General features: G+C 37.0%; 1 protein-coding gene across 1 annotated transcript; it reads right to left on the bottom strand.

Annotated features, from left to right (window-relative positions):
* Positions 1-1664: 1664 nt before the first annotated feature.
* On the bottom strand, positions 1665-4410 carry LOC145033787 (abscisic acid 8'-hydroxylase 1-like). Its single transcript, XM_078982324.1, has 9 exons — positions 4119-4410; positions 3352-3676; positions 3118-3267; positions 2786-3037; positions 2621-2707; positions 2472-2550; positions 2288-2394; positions 2049-2167; positions 1665-1964 (listed from the first exon to the last, which is right to left on the bottom strand). The coding sequence occupies exons 1-9, from the start codon at positions 4352-4354 to the stop codon at positions 1865-1867; spliced, it is 1455 nt and encodes a 484-aa protein (XP_078838450.1). The 5' UTR covers positions 4355-4410; the 3' UTR covers positions 1665-1864.
* Between the last annotated feature and the right edge of the window lie 16791 nt (positions 4411-21201).

Below are 21201 nucleotides of genomic sequence, written 5' to 3'. Positions count from 1 at the left end.
AGATTTTGGAGTTGATGTTCAAAGTCGGTGATAAATCGAACGATTTTGGAATTGGGGCATATTGTTCGAATGTTTGGAGTCTCAAAATTTTGATCTCGCTGAATTAAAATTAAAAAAAAACGAAGTGTTTGGGTTCCAGATTCGAAGTGTAGTTGTGATGGGTTTCATGTAAGGATTGATGAGTTTGGGTTGATCGATTCGAAGCGTTCCTACGGCTTGGGAATCCATGATTTGGGGAAGAACTGTAAGGACTGTAAGAACGAAGATTTTTTTGGTTGAATGTATGAAACAAATAAAGTTGATTCAGAGGGACGATGAAGAGGTTACTGTACATTTAGAGTCTTCGTACGCTTTGCATTCGTATGTTTGGGTGAAAAATATTTGTGTGTTTGGTACCTGAGAATTTCGTACGAAGCATGCTGAGATCGTTTCGTGTCTAAACGTACGAAGCGTTCAATTGGAGAAGAAAACTTATAGTTACAATTTTGGTCCCTGAAATTTCGAATGATTGACAATTTGGAAAAGGCTTTGAATGTTTGGTTAAAAGCTTCGAATGTTTGATCACTTCGCATGAATTGAAAGGAAATGGCAAAGTTTCGAATTTGACCCTTGAACCTTAGAATTTCTGACAATTCGAAAATTAACACATGTTTCGAATGTTTGACACTTTTCACTCAAATTCGAAATTTTTTTGGAAGCTTCGAATTTTTGGGAATCTTCGTATGTTTGGAACACAAAGAGCAGAATTTCGAAGATGGCCCCTGAAACTTCGAATTTTTGGCTGTTTTCACCCAAATTAGAAAAATGACTATATTTTGCTGAAAACTGAAAAAGGACTATATTTTGCATATTTTGCTGTTTTGGGCGCAACGGATCCCTGCAAGTTTCAGAAAGTGACAATTTCTACCCGGATTTTGAAAAATCTTGCAACTTTCACCCAAAAAGTCAAAATTTTTCATAAATTGAAAATTTTTGTGGCTTTTTCGTGATTGTTTTTTTTTTCCGTGCAAGATTTTTGGTGATTCATTTTTGGTACACATCGAGGGGGAGTATTGTGAAGACTATTCCTTGGGCGCTTCTCATCCTTAGTGGGTTTTATAATCATTTTTTGATTATAAAAAGGGGGAGAATGATGGGTATTCGAAGCTTCTCGGGTTTGTCGAATATTCATTTGCGGATTTGAAGACCGGTGTTACTTCGAGGGGGAGTTTGGTCTTGATCGCGCTAGCTCGTTGGAGATTAAAGCCGGACATCCAATCCTAACTTTGAGGGGGAGAATGTTAAGGTGCAAAGTCACTCTTGGATGTAATGTTTTAGGCTTTCCTCTTTGTATGCGTAAATGGGTTGAGTGTTTCCTATAAATAGGAAGTGAGTGACTCCCATTATGTAAGGAATCATTTGGAGTGGTAGACTAGAGAGAGAATTTGTATACAAACCCATTTGTATAATCTTTCTAGATCTAATAAGAACTTACAAAGATTTATTTACTCCTTGTGTTCTTGAATTTGTATGATGAATCACTAGATCTTTCTAATTCCGCACATGCCATCATAATCAACACCACTACAGGGGAGGTTGGATGATTTAGTGTATTATTACCCATATTATTTGTAATTGTTTAGTCATATACTCTATATCAATTATCTCCTTGAGTGTAGGAATAATTTTTGTAATCTTCTCTTTATATAAACTTGTTTCAACCTCTAATATTATTGAGGTTAATTTACAAGAATTTCACATATATACTTTCTTTTTATACAACAGGGTTTAACTAATCAGAAAGGATACAATACCCAAATAAAATTCTTATAACCCACCGCTGGTGAGATGCTACAGTGACCTTTAACATGACGATTTTTCAGCTCTAATCTTTTAACACTGTTAATGTAATCGGAACTCCGCTCTTCAATCTAGGAATGTGTGATTTCTTTTCTAGGCTAAGATCATGATCGTCCACAGTCCACCTTCAGGGAATACGATGAAAACATTAACATAACAAACAGCTAAAGAAATTCAGATTCACGAGAAAAAAAAAATCATGAACTAACTTGTATCCACTTGTTAGCCTGTGCAAGAATACTAGCATTGTCACTTTTGCCATGTTGATCCCCAAGCATGTCCTTGGCCCTGATCCAAAAGGTATATAGCTATACGGCTTCGGTATTTCCTAAAACACATTCATAGTCTTGTCAATTTCATCATCTTAGCTTTATTAGTTGGTTCTTCTTGCATGAACATTTGTACATAGTTTAATTAAAAAGAAGAAATTAGATGGGTAATTTGATACATCAAATCTTGATGGATTGAACTGCAAAGGATCCTTATACAAAGCCGGATCATAATGTATGTGAGTAGCGTCAATATTGACATGCCATCCTTTCTTTATCTCAAAATCTGAACCAAAAGAATCAAGATTTAGCATTGCATGAGATATTCCTTTCTAACTATCAAGAAAACGGATTAGCACTTACCCTGAATTTTGCAATCATCAAGCGCAACACGAGGGAACCAAAGCAACACATTTGACATTCTCAACGTCTCTTTCACAACCTGAAAGTTATTATATTAGCCATAGCTAGATCGGTATGAAGAGAAAAAGCAAAGAAGACACGCTTGTAACCTTTGAGCAGTAAGACATCTTGTTAAGATCCTCTTGAGAAAGTAAAGCTCCTTTTGGTTTATTCCTTAGTATAATCAACTGTTCTTCCTGTAATATCACTAAAAATGATCATTTTTGTATACCAAATATCGATTTTGATGACATAAATTGTTTAAGACGACATACTCTTAACATATTTTGGACATCTTTGTTTTCATCTAGGAACTTTACGCTCCACATCATTGCAGCTGCAGTGGTGGTTTGTCCAGCTATTATCAATGTTAACATGTTATCCATAATCTCTGAATCATCAAGCTTCTCATCATCAGGAAACGAATCTCTTTCTAACATGGATTGCAAGAAGTCTTCGTGAGGTTCTTTGCTACTACGTCTGCTTGTAATCATTTCCTCAAAAAGTTTCATGAGTCTTTCACGTGCCTGTTTCATGAATATATTTCTCAGTTAGAAAATATCGATGATGTTTGATTAAAAAAAGTAAGTAAATTCACAAGGTCTACCTTCATGCCTTTGTAATATCTAGTACCAGGAATCATGACTGGAAATGAAAGCATGGCGTTAGAAATGGCTGTGCAGTCTTTTTCGATTTTTCCCAGCAAAAATTCATCTGTGACACTCATCAGCATGCCACACATTGCATCGAATGCTATCTGCATGATACGATTGTAATAAAAAAGAGCACAAAATTAAACTTCTTGTTTATTGGGAAAATTAAACTAAGTGCAATGATTTACCTTCATGCTGAAATCAAGAACTACAAAGCTCTTTCCCTTTTCAGCCAATTTCTTGAATCTTGTGGAAAGCAACTTATCGAACTTCTTAACAAATACAGACAAGGAATCCATGGAGAAAGGAGTAGAAAGAAGGCGTCTGATTCTTTTATGACTCTCGACTGGAACAGAAAGTAAGCTTTTCTTTCCAACAGCATCCGCCATTGATTTAATGTAGCCTTTGTTAAACAACTGAAAGTCGTTTGTCAAAATTGCTTTTGCTCCCACAACACTTGGAACGAACACGTGGACTTTCCCAAACAGCCTTGTTTTGAACCATTTCCCATACCTTCATACACATTTCAATCATTTCAAGTTAAGATCAGTCAACTTAAACTACTAGCTAGAAAATAACGAGTAATTGACTTAAAACTCGCCTTGTAGAACAACTATATTATGCTTATAAAATACCAAACGAAGCATAATATTTGCAAGAAAAAAACAGTTATTCATCATGTCTTTCAACTGTGACATCATCAAGCTCAGTTAGCTCTATTATTTCTGGTCAAAATCCATGACTTTTTCCAAGTATATATATTGGTATTCTTCTGGGGATATAATAATGATCGTTTCAAAAACATATAACTAACATCATGGTTAGATTAATCACTTAGTTCTTGTTGAATAGATGTTTTCAGGATCAAGTCGACTGCTTTCTAAATTGGCAAGTTGTTTAGGTGTAGGAAGAATAGCAAGAAATTAACAAGTACAAATCATGGGAAAATGATTACCGAAGTCTACGAAGACGAACAAAATCATAGCAGCCTTTGGTACTATTAATAGCCGAAAGAAAGGAAAATGTTTCACCAACGAGTGGAAGACCAAGGCGTCCAGGGATAGCTTCCGTTGACTTCCTTAGTTTCATGGTGACAAAACTTGTGACCAATCCAGAAAGCAGAACAGCAAAGATTATGTCGTAGTTGTTCTTTAAAAGTAAGTAAACCTCCTCCAGTTGCAAAATCATCATCTTCTTGAGAATAACACAATGTTAGTCGGATTTAGAAAGATTAAGTAGATAAAATCATAAAAACAAATGTTCTTCGAGATGTCTTATATAGATGGTGTATTAGGTGAGAATGATGTCACGTGGTGTTGTTTTACATTGTTTATTCTATCTTTCACATTATTATAATTCCTCCCATGAATTGTATAATTTAAACTAATATGAATAAGACAAAATTACTGAACCGGGCATCTTAGAATTAATAAAAGGACACTAAATGTTACAGATTCCATGTGATTTTATACTAATATTTGAAAGGTTACTTGATATATATAAACGCCATTCTCATTTAATACTAGATTCAACACTCAAAATTTTTGTGTATCGAATATATTGAAGACTGATTCAAAGACTCAAGAAAATCAATGAAGACTCAACAGAAATAGACATAAAGTCCAGTTATCTAGATAGTTTAGTTTCTCTTTTTTATTTGCAAGATTTCTAGTGATTTCCTTTTTCTCTAAGCTATATATATTAGAGCCTTTTGTTTCCAGTTTACAAGAAAGTTTAGTATCATAGTCGGGTTTCACAAGATTTGTCACGTACCAAGACTCTTCATGGCACAAAGGAACACCATTGTCAACATCACCTACACAACCTCATATTCTGATCTCCAAGGGAGACTCTTAGGAGTTTTGGAGCACCAAAATGAAGACATTCATCAAATCACTGGACCTGTGGGATTTTGTGGAGAATGGGCCTATACAGAGAAGGGACCATATGATGAGGTTAGAATAACAGAGATTTAGAAGAAAGATGCAAAAGGTTTGTTCTTCATCAAATAAAGTTCATTTTGAAGAGTGTCTTCATTTTGGTGCTCCAAAACTCATAAGAGTCTCCCTTGGAGATGAGGATTTGAGGCTGTGTACATGATGTTGATAATGAGAATTTGGTGAATCCATTTTTGTCTAGACTTGCAGCAGCCACTACTAAAAATAAAAAAGGCTAATACCGACAAACATTGTCTTTTGTATGGCTATATATATATATATATATATATATATATATATATATATATATATATATATATATATATATATATATATATATATATATATATATATATATATATATATATATATATACACTCCGAAAATACCCCACTAAATCATACTCCTAAAATACCCCTAATTATGGCTACACATATTTCGTCATTTGATGCATAATAAAAGCAAAAGTAGAAAGAAACCCCAAGTTATTTTATTACTGAAAATTCAAGATGTCTTTCAAGGCTTACAATAATAGACCCATTATAAAGGGTGATGCTAAATTTTGTAGGTACGCAATAAGACGGGGACATTCAAAAAAGAAGGAAAACAGATATTCTCCTTATAACAGAATAAAACCAAAACAAAAATATGAGAAAATTAAGGAAAACTAGGATATATCACATGCCTCAAAATTTCTTACGGATCAAAAGTTATGTTGGTTTCAAGTTGGGACTCTTTTAACCTTGTTTGTTGTTCTCCCACTTGTCCATGAAAGCTTCTGTCAGATCATCTATGTGCTCCGCATCATCATTGAAAGCCTCTCATAAAGTAAAACGTAACACACATATGTTTATCGTGAATTTATGACAAACATTTATGACATACAATTACAACCGACATTTACATTAGAGCTTTTGTATGTCATAACTTTAGACATCTTTTCAAATTTCTGACAAACATTTTACGACATAAGATTCTGACAGATCTTGTAAGTCATGATTGTTGACAGATTTTTAAGACATATGTATGTCATTATTTCACGTTTTTGTATAAATGTATTGTTAAATGTAACTTGAGCATTTGGAACATACTCATGGAGCATCTGATTTCAATGGAGCATCTTGGATATGATTGCACTCTTGGATATGATGACACTCTTGCATACGATGGCACTCTTGGTTATGATTGCAGTCTCAAATATGATGTCATTCTTTGGGATGGAGCATATGACAGAAGACTAGTGTATCAGAAGAAGTGCCATATACAAGAGGCGTCACAAAGTGACAAGAGGTGCCACTCAATCGAACCTCGACAAGAGAATGGAACCTCAAATAATTTCCATGTACAAGAGGTGCCATGAAGTGATAGGAGGTGTAACTCAATGGCCGCTCGAAGAAGTATCATGCATAGGAGGTACAACCAAGTGATAAGGTTCCACTCAATGGCACTTGATGTGCCATCATGACACCTCGACGACACGGCATGAACTACAGGTGCAATCAAGTGACAAGGTGCCACTCAATGGCACCTGATGTACTGTCATGGCACCTCGACGAAGTGACATGAACTGGAGGTGCCACCGAGTAACAGGATGTGTCACTTAGTGACAAGGGATGTGTCTCAATGTCACTCGATGTACTTCTGACGCATTGTTGATGCCAATGCAATGTATCTTAACAATGAAGATTCTATAAGCTCCATAGTGGATTATGATTGGTTTATACCGTGCATGTAACTATGGATTAATGGGCTTGTACGATGGGGTTTTAGGTCTAATCCATAGGCTATAAATAGGGATGCCTGCTAGCTATGTGTTTATTTTTTGAATCCTTAGTGAGTAGGTCGAATCTTTTATGGTTGTACTTGTAATCTCTGTTTGAGAAGTATGTGAATAAGAATAATCCTCTCTTGCACATAGATGTAGGTGACCTTGACTAAACCATGTAAATATTGTGTCTCTGTGTGTTTTTGGTTTCGTGTGTTATCTACATTGTTGGATTAGTGTCTAAGTCCATAACTATTTTGGTATGTACTTGACCCGATGGTGCATGGTCCTTTTGGGTTGCCTTCACCAAAGCAACTTGATTGGAGAAATGAATAAAGAGAGAGAGGATAATATGATTTATTAATATGTTATAAGAATAATATATTAAAGGAGAAATCATATTTGTTTAATTAATATTGGTCAATAATTAATTAAGAATTAGTTTTGTGATCAAATGTAATTAATTAAACTAGAGGGGCTGAATTGTAATTATGTGATAGTTACAAAATAAGGTAAGGATTATCTTATATATATGGTGAACGAATTTGAGGTGTAAATCCCTTAGAATTCGAGTATGATAAGGATTCAAGGATTATCTTATTGGTTGCTTAATGGATAATCAACTAGATAAGGATAATGACTGAAACCCTATCTCTACACCTATATAAACACCCCTAGGGCCATGAATTCGGAGATCCCTTCCCAAGAGGTCCTAGATACGAATTCTAACCTCTCACCTCTCTCCTTATACCTTCTCCACTTGCTTATGGTGTTTGTGAGCCATTAGAGGAGTGACACTTGTGACTCTAAGCCTTCCAAAGTCAATTCAAGGAGGAATTGGGATTGTTATTGCTACATAACAATCAAGGTATGATCTTAAACCTAATTACATATTAATATGATTACTTGTATGCTAGAATTAGGATTTATAGTCTTGGATTCTAAGCATGTACAATAGAGAAACCTAGATCCAAGCATTAGGGTTTGTATGAGCACATAGGATGTCTTATGACCAAAACCCAACAGTGGTATCAGAGCCTTGATTGGTTTCTATTGTATTGATGCATATTTGATCGTAATAAGCACTGAAAATCGATTTTTTTGAGTTTTGAAGGTTTGACTCGCCGAGTCACTTGGTGAACTCGCCGAGTCAGCTGAACTCGACGAGTCAAAGGGTCTGACAGCTCAGATTCGCGATTTTCTTCCTGTTTTGGTTTTGGATAATTACCATAAACTTGCTTTTGTGATAAAATCCGAATTTTTTCATTATTATGTGATTATCCTTACCAAAATAGAAGATAATTGTCAAAATTTAGATAATCACTTGTTTTATTAGATAAAGTTTGATTATTTGTAATTTAGATTTGAATTATCTTGTGAAATAGTTTCAATTTATCCCTTTAGGTTTTATAGTTTAAATTTGAACCCCAAAAGTTTTGAAATTCAAATAGTTAAAACCCTAATGTTTTGAAATGTTTCAAAACTTGCCCTCAAGTTTTGGAATTTAAAATTTGATTAAAAGGTTTAATTAGAAATGTTAAATTCTAAAACTCTAGTAATGTTTTGAAAAGTTCAAATCACCCCTTTATGGTTTTATTAATTAATTAAGGAGTATAATTAAAAGAGGTTTAATAAATCCATAAAAGTTAAGGTTAACGATTTAATTGAATTAAAAGTGTAATTATTAAAGTTAACCACACAGTATTTTAAAAGTATAAAATACACCCTATACTATATATAAGATTAAAAGTCTAACATTATATATATGTATGAGTAAAAGTCAGTCTTACCGTTAGTAGGCCTCATTCACGAAGCTGGTCTATAAGGGGTGTTTAAGGAAATTGCCTATAAAATGGCGATTGAATGGGTATCCACTCTTACCCACCGCACTCTTGACTAGTGGAGTGTCGTTAGCCGAACGGGTAGGATAGGACGAAACCTTCCATTATAAGTATAATGAAATACAGAGTAACTAAATGTTTCGCAAATTCCCAATCTTAGTTACTTAGGCAAAAGTGAATTGATGCAATTCCATGAAATTACACTTTGTGCCCTTGCGAAGACGTTAGTGGAGCGTGTGTGGTTTACCGGCACACTAAATGGTTCTAAGCAAAGGTAGCAAAGGGTGACTCAATGTTTGTCATAGTTCGGTGGAGCGTGTGTGGTTTACCGGCACATCGAATAGGTGATTGTAACATGTGAGGGCACCATGTAGTTCGCATGGTTATTCACACCCGCTTTGTGATCCTCGGCATCCCAGTCACAAACAAGAGGGGCATATCGAGATTTAAACATGCCATTGAAATGTTCAATGAATCTCAAAGGATCTAGGAGTTTTCATAAATTTAAAACTTAAAATTCTTTTTCGTTTTTCATGGTGGAAATTAGTGAATCGTCATTCACTTACCTTCAAATGTTCTGCATTTGGGTTACGGCATCCCTCTCCCGAGTTGTAGGATATTGTGTTGGGTCCTAGCCTTGGAATTTCATTTGGGTGATTTACCAAGGACTCAATCAATCAACTAACTTGAATTCGTTTTTCTCCCGATGTCAAAGTTCGACAACTATGGTCTTCTCAAATCCCGTGGAACAAGCATTCCACATGAAGATGATATTCCACGATTCGATCGAGGAACAAGAAATCATGCTTCACTTCCTCCTCCTCCTCTTCCAATTATTCTCCCTAACCCACAAGATTGTAAAATTGAAAAGTTCAATATCACTCAAGCCCTTTTGGCAAGTAAACATAAAGAAGGAAAGTCGGTGTGTGCACACGTCCTAGGGATGAAGTCGCACATTGATAGACTAAGAATGATAGGATCCATTGTCGGTGAAGAGATGGCTGTTGATTGGGTTCTTCAGTCACTTCCTAACTCATATAGTGAGTTCGTAAGAGAGTACTATATGATGAACCGCGACGTGACCCTTATAGATCTCACCTATATGCTTATTGCTGCTGAATCAGCAATGGTTTGGCGCAATAGAAAAGCAAAGTTGATTGGTGAATCTGCCTTCGAGACCTCTGTGGATATAGACAATGGCAATGAAAGACATGCAATGATCGAAAAGTTTGATCATAAGAGAAAGGCGATGTCTGAAGTAGTTCCATGTGTTGTTCCAAAAAGAGTCAATTTGTTTTTATTGCCAAGAGAAGGGGCATTGGAGACGAAGCTGCCCTATTTACCTAAGAGATCTAAGAGATGGGAGAGTCGAAACGTATGGCTCTAATTTAGGTAAAATCCATTGACTAACTCTTTTAAGCTTCATTCTAGGTTCTGAATACATAATGTGATAAGATTACAATTGATGTTTAGAAGGATCAAAGAAAAGAAAAGAAGCTTAAGGGAAGAAGTGAGCAGAATCTAACCGTGAAGGAATGGATTTCGATTGCGTTTCTCAAAGATTAGATTCTTGAGCTACTACTTAGAGTTAGAATTAGATTGCTAAGAAAGATGTATTCGCATAAGTTTTTCAATGAGTTGCATTGTGAAGGACAAATTTTTCCGCAATAAAATAAATTTTGATTTTAAATTTTATTTATTTATCCTTACAATGGCGTGTATGAAAAATTGATGTTAAAATTATTAGCAATAATGGATTTGTTTCTTATTGTGTTATGGAAAGTCAAGAGTTTACCAAATAGGGAGAGTTTCTCATCGCCCAAGTTTCAATTCGACAGAAACTTGGAATCATGCAACTTGGTTGCATGATGAATGAGAAATTTCATATTTGATAATTAGACTAATTCGTTGACAAAGTGTCAAGTGAAGGACTAGGAGATCGAGTACACAAAGTTGTGTGTTGATCAAGTTCACCATAAGAGTAACAAAGATATTCGTCATCATTTACTAAAGGTTTAGTAAATATGATTATACTTACAAGATTAAGTGTAATTTTGAATTGATTAAAGGGTTTAGATCAATAGCAAAACGAATAAGAAGAATCAAATAGGCAGAAAAATAAGATTTTCTCCATTCTAAGAAGAAGGGAGAGTGGCTTTTATGCTTTAAGATAGGTCTTAATGATTAAGAACCATATCTCAATTGATCCTCTAAGTGAGTCTTGGTACAATTGTATGTTAAAGAAGAGGAATCAACGATTGATGAAATGGTCAAATCAAGAAGACAATCATACTTTGTTCCAATAACAAGTCTTAAAGTTAAGATTGTGACAATGAGTAAAAGGTATTAAAGGTTTATAACATTCATCAAATGTGGAAAGTTGTGATGTCTTGGATAAGACAAAGACCAACTATGATCAATTTATGAAGTGTTTTGATACAAGCTACACTAACTCTTGAAAATTTGTTTGTCAAGAAATGTTTATTGACAAAAGAATCTTATATGTCAAGGAGTCAGTGGGAGTCTTAATGGTCTCGAAAAGTTTCAAGAACAAATCAAATAAACCTTATCGATCATCACTAGCACACGAGTTGAGGTTTACAACCTATCGTAAAGACATTATTTTGTTTTTGTGCCAATCCAATCGAGTTAATTATGCATGTGAGTCCTATGAGTTCTCATTTGAATGCGTAAAAGGCAAGGACCTTGATCAATGAAAGGTACATTGATAGGAAAAAGGTAAGATGCTTAACTACTTGGAAGACGTGGTGGGCAGCTGTGCTACCATAAGGCAAGAAATCAAGATTAAGAAAGTTCGATCCATATGAGTTTGAATTTGTCGTAAACTTTGGTTTTAACAAATTCGCATGGATAGGAACACATACACCGTTTAAATCTAAGTGTCATAAGATTTCCTCCTTCATGAAAATGATTGTGAGAAAATGCTTTCACTAAGAAAGATTTTAAAAGATAGTGATTGTAAAATTGCGTTCTCAAATTCGATCATGGTTACGGCATCCCTTTCCATAATTTGAATTGTGAGGTTTGGCAATTAGTCTTAATTGTTAAGACACACATATGAATTATCTAAGGCAAAAGTGTATAAGTTCAAGAAGCCTTGATAAAAGATTATCAAAGCACTAAGTATTAGAAACATGAACTTAAGAAATTCAATAAGTATTGTTTTTCTGGAAGTTAAGATGTTTATGAATACATGTCGAAGCTAGTGGGAGCATAAGTGTTATGTTTTATAATAATCATCATGATAGTGGGAGCATAAATGTTATGATTGTATGATTATTAAGGCACGTATTGCATAGTTGGCAATATTAATTATAGAAAACAAGAGTCATACTTTGCAAAGTTGTAAGAGTTGAAAGGTTGTTTTGCTATAATTAAGGGAGAGAATATTATGCTTCATTTCAAATCTAAAGGATTAGATTGCGAAATGTTGATAAATTTAGTCAAAGGTACATAGTGTGTTCTTAAAATTTCGATTGTGATTACGGCATTCCTCTTCGCAATTCGAATTTTGAGAACATAGCAAATAAAACATTATGCGTCGTGTCCCATACGCTTCGGGTATAGGATCGATTGCGAATGCTTTAATGTTTGACCATTCTAAAATTTTCCAAATGTATAGTGCATTTAGAGGGAAAAGGGACTAGAATTGGTTTTGACTAAAATAATTAAACAACTATCAAAGGACAATCCAAAGTTCGACGAGGATTGGTCGCTTGCGAGTAGTTGGAAGTATAGTATTGGAAATTATGGAAGTGTTTCCATATTGGATGGATAATATCGACATCATTACAAATAGATAAGATCCTATTAAGAATGAGTTGTCATATAGAAAATATGGAAGTGTGTCCATGTTGGGAAGTAAAATCTATGTCTAGATTAGAAACTTTATGCGAAAGGATGTTCAAAGGAATGTACTTTGAGTGAGAGACATCATATCTAAGGAATTGTCTTGTAGCAATCTCCGATAGAGGAATTTGTAATATCATTGGCAATAGTCTTTGAGACTTTGGTGCAGTGACATTACAAAAGGATCGTTGCATAAAGTGTTAGAATCTAGTGTATTCTATAAGTAACAAGAATTTGACATTCTTACACTTAAGAAAATGGATTTGGTGTTGTAAAATGAGAATGATTGGAAATGTGTTCAATTTGTCTATTTCGCAAAAGTAAGAACCATAGGTAAACATTGTGTGCATGCTAGGAGCATGGGACAAGTGTTGGAATTCAAATGCGAAGTTGATTACCCGAAACGACAAATAATGAGTAATCGATATGGTGATAAATAAAACGTGTTTGTTTATACTCAAAGGTTTGAGGCCATATGGGATTAGTATTATTCTTGTGTTTCACCTTGCATGTTTTGACTTCCAGAATAATTGAGTTTATTAAGAATAATCGAATTATTCAAACGGGCCACAGTCGTTCATATGTTGGAAGTAGATATGAATGAAGACTGTCGTGAATTGGTGTGTGGATTGTCTAGAAGAGTATTAGACATAAGCAAATGTTTGCTGCAACGTTCATGAGTGCTTACGAATATGATTTGAGCATTGGATTAAACCCACGCTCACTTGGATCACTCCATGAATTGTATTACGAGTGATTGGTGAGACGATAACATCTTATATTCTTGAAACCAAGATGTGTGAGTTGTATCTTGCGAATCGGTTGCACATTGATAATATGTAAACGCACTAGTAACTTGGTGTTATAAAACATATTGTTGTGTGTAATTCGGTGAGTGAGTGCAAGCGAGCATTGTATCAAAGTTTATCCGTTCCTTTTATCCAAAGTAGGATAAAAGCGATATCTTTGGGCCCCTCGATGGTTTAGTGATGACAAACGTAAATGCTCGGCCGGGCTAGGGCTAATTTGATTTGTTCAATTAGTCTGTCGTCATAAATCGGAAATCGAGAAGTAGTACAAAGAGAATGATTTGAAATCATATCTCATACGATATCCAGAATGGAGGAATATATGATCCCTTATCTAAGGACACGCGTATCTGATATGATCAGAGTTGACAGCGGCTTTGGAAAGCTACGATTGCAGATCAGGATCTGAAGTCATACGCAGAATAGTTGTTAGACTTATCCAAGTGGGAGACTGTTGGATTAGTGTCTAAGTCCATAACTATTTTGGTATGTACTTGACCCGATGGTGCATGGTCCTTTTGGGTTGCCTTCACCAAAGCAACTTGATTGGAGAAATGAATAAAGAGAGAGAGGATAATATGATTTATTAATATGTTATAAGAATAATATATTAAAGGAGAAATCATATTTGTTTAATTAATATTGGTCAATAATTAATTAAGAATTAGTTTTGTGATCAAATGTAATTAATTAAACTAGAGGGGCTGAATTGTAATTATGTGATAGTTACAAAATAAGGTAAGGATTATCTTATATATATGGTGAACGAATTTGAGGTGTAAATCCCTTAGAATTCGAGTATGATAAGGATTCAAGGATTATCTTATTGGTTGCTTAATGGATAATCAACTAGATAAGGATAATGACTGAAACCCTATCTCTACACCTATATAAACACCCCTAGGGCCATGAATTCGGAGATCCCTTCCCAAGAGGTCCTAGATACGAATTCTAACCTCTCACCTCTCTCCTTATACCTTCTCCACTTGCTTATGGTGTTTGTGAGCCATTAGAGGAGTGACACTTGTGACTCTAAGCCTTCCAAAGTCAATTCAAGGAGGAATTGGGATTGTTATTGCTACATAACAATCAAGGTATGATCTTAAACCTAATTACATATTAATATGATTACTTGTATGCTAGAATTAGGATTTATAGTCTTGGATTCTAAGCATGTACAATAGAGAAACCTAGATCCAAGCATTAGGGTTTGTATGAGCACATAGGATGTCTTATGACCAAAACCCAACATACATTACTTCCTAAGAAGAGTCATCAGAGTTTGACAAATGGCATAGATATGTTCTGATTCTTAACAAATGTTGTCTGATTTCCTAACATGTACGAATATTTTGTAACATCCCAAATCTGGTTAAAATTCAAATTAACGGTGAATTCTATTAAACAACTTCCTAAATAAGAACGTGAAATTTAGAAAGAAGGAAAACAGATACTATGTCTTTAAAACAGAATAAAACCAAAATGGAAAATATTTGAAAATAAGGGAAAACTAGGATATATCGCATGCCTCCAAATTCCTTGCAGATCAAAAGTTATGCCCATTTCAAGTTGGGGCTCTTTTGACCCCGTTTGTTGTTCTCCCTCTTGTCCATAAAAGCTTCTGCTAGATCATCTATGTGCTCCGCATCATCATTGAATTTCCCTCATAAAGAAACACATAACACACATATGTTTATCATGATTTTATGACAAACATTATGACATACAATTACAACCGACATTTACAATAGACCATTGGTATGTCATAACTTTTGACATCTTTTAAAAATTCTTGACAAACATTTTATGACATAAGATTCTGACAGATCTTGTAAGTCATGATTATTGACAGATTTTTTAGACGTATGTATGTCATTATTTCACGTTTTTGTATAAATGTATTGTTAAATGTGACTTGAGCATTTGGAACATACTCATAGTGTAACACCCATAAAATTTGAGCCAAATTAAAACATTTTAATACATTTTAAAACCATCAAGTTATTATAGTTTGTTTTCAAAACAGTTTAGACATCAGAGTATCCCCATAATCAATTCATAAGACCATAAAATATGAGGAGTTGTACGATCATGCCATTGCCTTCCTACGAAAATCTGATGTACCTGAAATAATAAACTAAAATTGTAAGCCCGAGAGCTTAGTGAGTTACCCCAAAATACCAACACCATACAACATAACCATATCATATACCCAATACATAACATCATGCATAATAAGTCGTCAGCCTGACTAGACCGCCTCATAGGCCTTCAGTCTATGTGGACTGTTCTGCGAGCCTTCTGCACGTCTGGACCGCCTCGCATGACCTACAGCCTATCCAGACCACTCGTCGGGCCTTCGATCTGACTGAATCCGTTTGCAGGGCCTTTAGGTTATCCGAACCGCCCTGGGTATGTTGGCCTCCAGCACAAAGCAGGACTGCCTCAACCCAACCCCAAATCAAACAAGCATGTGTACATAAATGTCATACACTTGCATATATATAACAGTCATACCAGTCTAACAGATCACTAATCATAGCCACATCCTATAACCAGGATACTGACCTAACCATGTCACTAACATAGCATCATCTTATCTACCAGGATACCGATCTAACAGATCATAACAGCATACGAGCATACTATAACCAGAATACCGATCTATCCAAAATCTAACATAACAACCATCCTAAACCAGGATGAAATCTAGCATATCAATAACATAGAAACCATCCCAAACCAGGATGTAATCTAGCATGTCAATAACATAGCAACCATCCTAAACCAGGATGTACTCTAGCATATCATTAACATAGCAACCATCCTAAGCCAGGATGTAATCTAGCATATCAATAACATAGCAACCATCCCAAACCAGGATGTAATCTATCATATCAATAACATAGCAACCATCCTAAACTAGGATGTAATCTAGCATATCATTAACATAGCAACCATCCTAAACCAAGATGTAATCTAGCATATCAATAACATAGCAACCATCCTAAACCAGGATGTACTCTAGCATATCATTAACATAGCAACAACCCTAAACCAGGATGTAATATAGCATATCAATAAAATAGCAACCATCCTAAACCAGGATGTAATCTAGCATATCAATAACATAGCAACCATCCTAAACCAAGATGTACTCTAGCATATCGATAACATAGCAACCATCCTAAACTAGGATGTAATTCATAAAGGGTCAGCCTTGGTGTCGTAGACCCTGTTGATATAGTGAGGATAAATCACCTGGCACTGCTGAAGTCCCGCAGATAAATCTCCAGCTGTTGTTTGACAGCTTCCCGAACTGTCAACATCAAACAACATCCAATTAATAATTGGTTCCAATTCCAAGGTCCAACTCACACTCCAAAGACCCAAAAGGTCAAGTAATAGGCCAAAGTATAACATATGGCCCAATTTTCCAAATTGGGCCCAGACCTCTACACGGTCTTTCCTTAAGGCTGATCCAATTATTCCAATCCAATTTCCATGGCCCTATTCACATACTCATAAAGGCCCAAATATGGCCCATCTATGGCCGAATTTTCCAAATTAGGCCCAAGGCTCTCACATGGGCCTTGTCCTTAAGCCTATACAATTATTTAGTCTATTTACTTATTCTTGGAAATCCCATTACTAGTCCAATCACCAAAGCCCAATAGTAAGGCCCAACTCAAGGCCCGAGTAAGATTAGAGCTTTCACAGGAAATGTTGATTAGGGTTAAGTATTTCTTACTTAACCTATTAAGGGCTTAATCTAATAAGTCCATTATTGCCTTATATTAATTTGCCAATGACTATTATTTAGTATTTTAAGTTATTAAATAATTCTCGTGTGCATGCCGATCAATTCCCAAAAATTAGGGTTTTATGCTATCAGGGTTTTCCAACACAATACTAGCCCATTAGTCCATTGATTGGGCTTTTAGGTCACATTAGGCCCTATTGGGCCCATTAGGATTTCCAATGGCCAATTAGGGTTTAGTAGTCCCTTGCCCAACATCCAAACGAGTCACAAACCAAACAAGGCGCACCGTCACCTAACACGGCGGCTGGTGGCGGTAGGAGGTGGCAACCACCACCTCACGGTGGTGGTTACAGATTTTCTTTTCATTATTCCAATCAATACAATGATAAAACGCGATAATCAATAACCGCACACAATAAAACCTACACACGCACTAACATAAACTCACCCGTACTGTGGCAGCAGACGGTGGTTGGAGTGCCAGCCACCACCTCACGATGGTGGTGGTGGCTCTCTTGCGATTTCAGATTACACAACCCAGACACTTGCACTTAACGCAATACCACAACACACCTAAAGTACATAGAAAACACGCACACAGATCCTCATGCCCGAAAAATGAACTCAACACCCGCTAAGGTGGGTTGCGACGGCAACCACACACGAAACGGGCAGTAGCAACAGACATTGACGGCGGATGATGTTGGGACGCAACAACGCTAGCGGCAACCGTGGTGGCCTCAATACGATAACAGCAGCGGCAGATCGCAAGAAGAAGGAGAGAGATAGAGGCACCAGATGCTCACGGCAGCCACACAACCTCGTCGGAAGGAAAATGAGATCGTTGGCTTCGCCCGTTCTTCACCCGTCGATCTTCGATATTTCGTGTCGTGGAGGATGTCGTCGTTGCTCCTAGTTAATCGGGACAGCAGGGTGAGGAATGGAGGTGGCAGCTGATCGATGGAGAAGAGGGGGGGGGGGGTGACGGTTGTATCATAACCACCGGTTTAAGGTTAGGGTTTGAGAGGGTAAGGAAGTTATATACCCAGTACCTTACAAAATCATTCCCATAATAACAACAATAGTCCCTCCCTTCTAAAAAGCATTCCGAATTCACCCCATTATTTACCATTTAAACCCTGGTTCCGACAATTCTTCTCATATTAGGTCCAACAGTTACCAAACAGCCCCTCTTCTACAAATTGTTTTCAAATGAAATCCATATGTTACAATTCAGCCCCCGCTTCCATTAATTTTTTCATTTTAAGTACAAATAATACCAAACACCCCTTGACTTATGAAAATCTTTACAAATTAAGTACCAAAATTACGCTTTAACCCCTCGGAGATTCAAATCTCGTCATTTGGCTTCCCGAAGCCAACACCCCACTAATTATTATTTGATTTCAGACTATAAGAATATCAAATAATAATATGAAATTACTTCTCAGTGTCTAGGGTTTATTATTTAATTATCTTATTATAAACGGGATGTTACAACTCTCCCCCACTTAATTTGATTTCGTCCTCGAAATCGTTTCTTATCATTCATTACACGCCAGATAATTTGAGCAACACGACCACAACTATGAGCATAACCCTATCCTTTCCAAGGCAAACGTAACCAACCCTCGCAGGGTTCTAAAATCTGAAAATAAACGAATCCCTTGCAATATGATCACATTTACTTGATCCGAACCTGAGGTCTCGAGATGGCCTGGCTCCCTGGCAGACCTCTCATACCAAATCACCATTGTTGAGCCCAATCCACTTGTCTCTCATCTAACTATTCAACTTCTGATATCTGGCGGGTTCCATCATCTAGATACTTCTCATACACCTGAAACTCAATTCGTCAATAGTGCACATAGAACTTTCTGAACAGTAAGTTGCCTTCTGATTTCTTCCGAAATCCACTGAGACCTCCCTGGTCCAAATTTATCTGGAATACTGAAATCCTGCCCGGTCGCTGAACCAACAAGCAATCTCACAGTCGCTCCACGCGATTCTCGAAGGAAATTGGACTAGCAATAACTGCCCTAGCTATATCGCCACTCATGGCTCCATCACTCCTTCCGGTCCATCCAACCATAATGACCTACAATCCGTCGCCATCGAACCAAATACGAAAGGTGAACACTACCCAAATACAGTAGTCTTACATCATGTATGGTCTCCAACGACCTACCGTTTCCTGATTCCGATTATGTTGTGGTCTATCCACAATCTTATGAACTGGCCCACCCTGGCCTAATCATCTGAAACAATTCATGAATGCTACGGTTCCTCCCGCAATCTCACGACACTTCACTCACTATCTGACCGATAGATCTAATGGATTACATACATAGTCTTCAGCATGACTAGACCGCCTCATAGGGCCTTCATCGTATCTGGACCACTCTCAGAACCTTCAGCATGTCTGGACCGCCTCTCTGAGCCTTTAGCCTGTCTGGACCGTTCTCCAAGCCTCCGGCCTGACTGGTTTGTCCTGCTGGCCTCCAGTCTATCCGGATCGCTCTAAGATTGTTGTGCATAACCCTGGGCCTATCCTGGCGCCCTTTCCCATATAGCCAGTTCTCCCCCACTTGGGGTTTCGAACTCCTCATCCAATCTGCGAACTATAATCTCGGCCTAACTCTAGACCTCATGTTGATCGCCTACCATTTCGAGAAACCGCGATCTGATCTCTTACCCGCGTATCTAACACATACGTGATATGACCCGTACACCCGTGCTGAATGTACTACCGAGCCCTGGCGGCTAACAAAACCCTCAGTGTCGAGCAAAAACTCGACCGAGCATCCAAACTGAACTCAATTCATGACTAGAACCCCAAACTGATTTCCCAAATTCTTCTATCAACCACCGAGAGGACCCGATACACATGCTGGGGAGTTTTACCGAACTCCCAACTCACACAGCCCTCAAACCAAACAGCCACTTGCGCTGCCTTTCTTCCCGGCAAGGATGCGAAACTTATCCCAGTTTCGAAACCACTCCCGCTTCCGAATCCCGGGACGATTCTCCCCCACTTAGATTCAACTAAGTCTTCTCAACACATGAAAATCAAAGAATTCCCAATTCTTCTCATTTTCTAATGATCGATCTGATGACAACCAACTCCTTTCAACTAGTGCTCCAAAACTAGACAATCACAAGTGATCACCCACTGCTAAGAACTAGTTAAACACTTCCTGAATCGTAGTGACACTAACAGTCCCTGATACTTGAATGATCCCACACTCAAATCTTGAAGACCAAAAGACAAATACTCCTACTAATACATGAGCAATGAGCTACTTCCTTTGGCGCTTTCATCCACCAATCAATAACGGTTATTAAAACCATTGAATACTGACAATGCTGAATAATCCTCATGTGGGACCCTGTCCGCATACCTCCCATGTAATACCCTTCTTCCCAAGGTGCTCCAACAAATCTCCCGCTCTCGATTCTAGAAATCATATCATTCAGGGTCTTACACCTTGACTCACTCACCAACTCAATCATCGACAGCTGAACTGTAGTAAATGAAACAACCTTTTCCCTAAACCGGGCCATAACTACTCCCAAGACATACTCTCTAATCCTGAAAGTGCAATAGATCACACAATCAATCCTTGTCATCTGAAACAAGAGATCCAAGGCTAAATGGACCTCCAAAATACTTATCCCACATGGAACCACTCACGCTTACCAATGCTAAACTACTATCGCCAATCTTGGTGACCAATTAACCCCAAGATGGAATACAACCTAATCCTGGGGTCACAACCCTGCTCAATCCTTCGAGCTCGTAAACTTAAAGGGCACATTCCTTGCCCTAGAAAACAACATTCCAACCCTATCAATTAACCATTCTAGATCCAGCTGCATAACTCCAGCTGAACATAATCATTACTCCTTTCCGGAGTCCCACGACTCACCTTCTGGCCTCGAGTAAAACTCCCGAAGCCTTAATCTAGTATGTATGTACCAGACTCTCCCGCTTATCCCACGGAATCTAACAAGTACAAAACATTTACCTGATAAATGTAGCCCTCTGCTCAT

The sequence above is a fragment of the Lactuca saligna genome, chromosome 3, assembly GCF_052625555.1.
Source record: "Lactuca saligna cultivar CGN05327 chromosome 3, ASM5262555v1, whole genome shotgun sequence".
NCBI classification, from domain to species: Eukaryota; Viridiplantae; Streptophyta; class Magnoliopsida; order Asterales; family Asteraceae; genus Lactuca; species Lactuca saligna.
Note: the sequence above shows the minus strand (reverse complement) of the source record. Positions and strands in the feature narration are given on the sequence as shown.

Excerpts from the sequence above, each read along its gene's own strand:
- LOC145033787 (XM_078982324.1), bottom strand. The coding sequence starts at position 4,354 with ATGATGATTTTGCAACTGGAGGAGGTTTACTTACTTTTAAAGAACAAC. Across the intron at positions 3,268-3,351 it reads TTCTTGATTTCAGCATGAAG|ATAGCATTCGATGCAATGTG; the intron begins GTAAATCATTGC and ends CGTATCATGCAG. Across the intron at positions 2,708-2,785 it reads ATGTCCAAAATATGTTAAGA|GAAGAACAGTTGATTATACT; the intron begins GTATGTCGTCTT and ends GTGATATTACAG.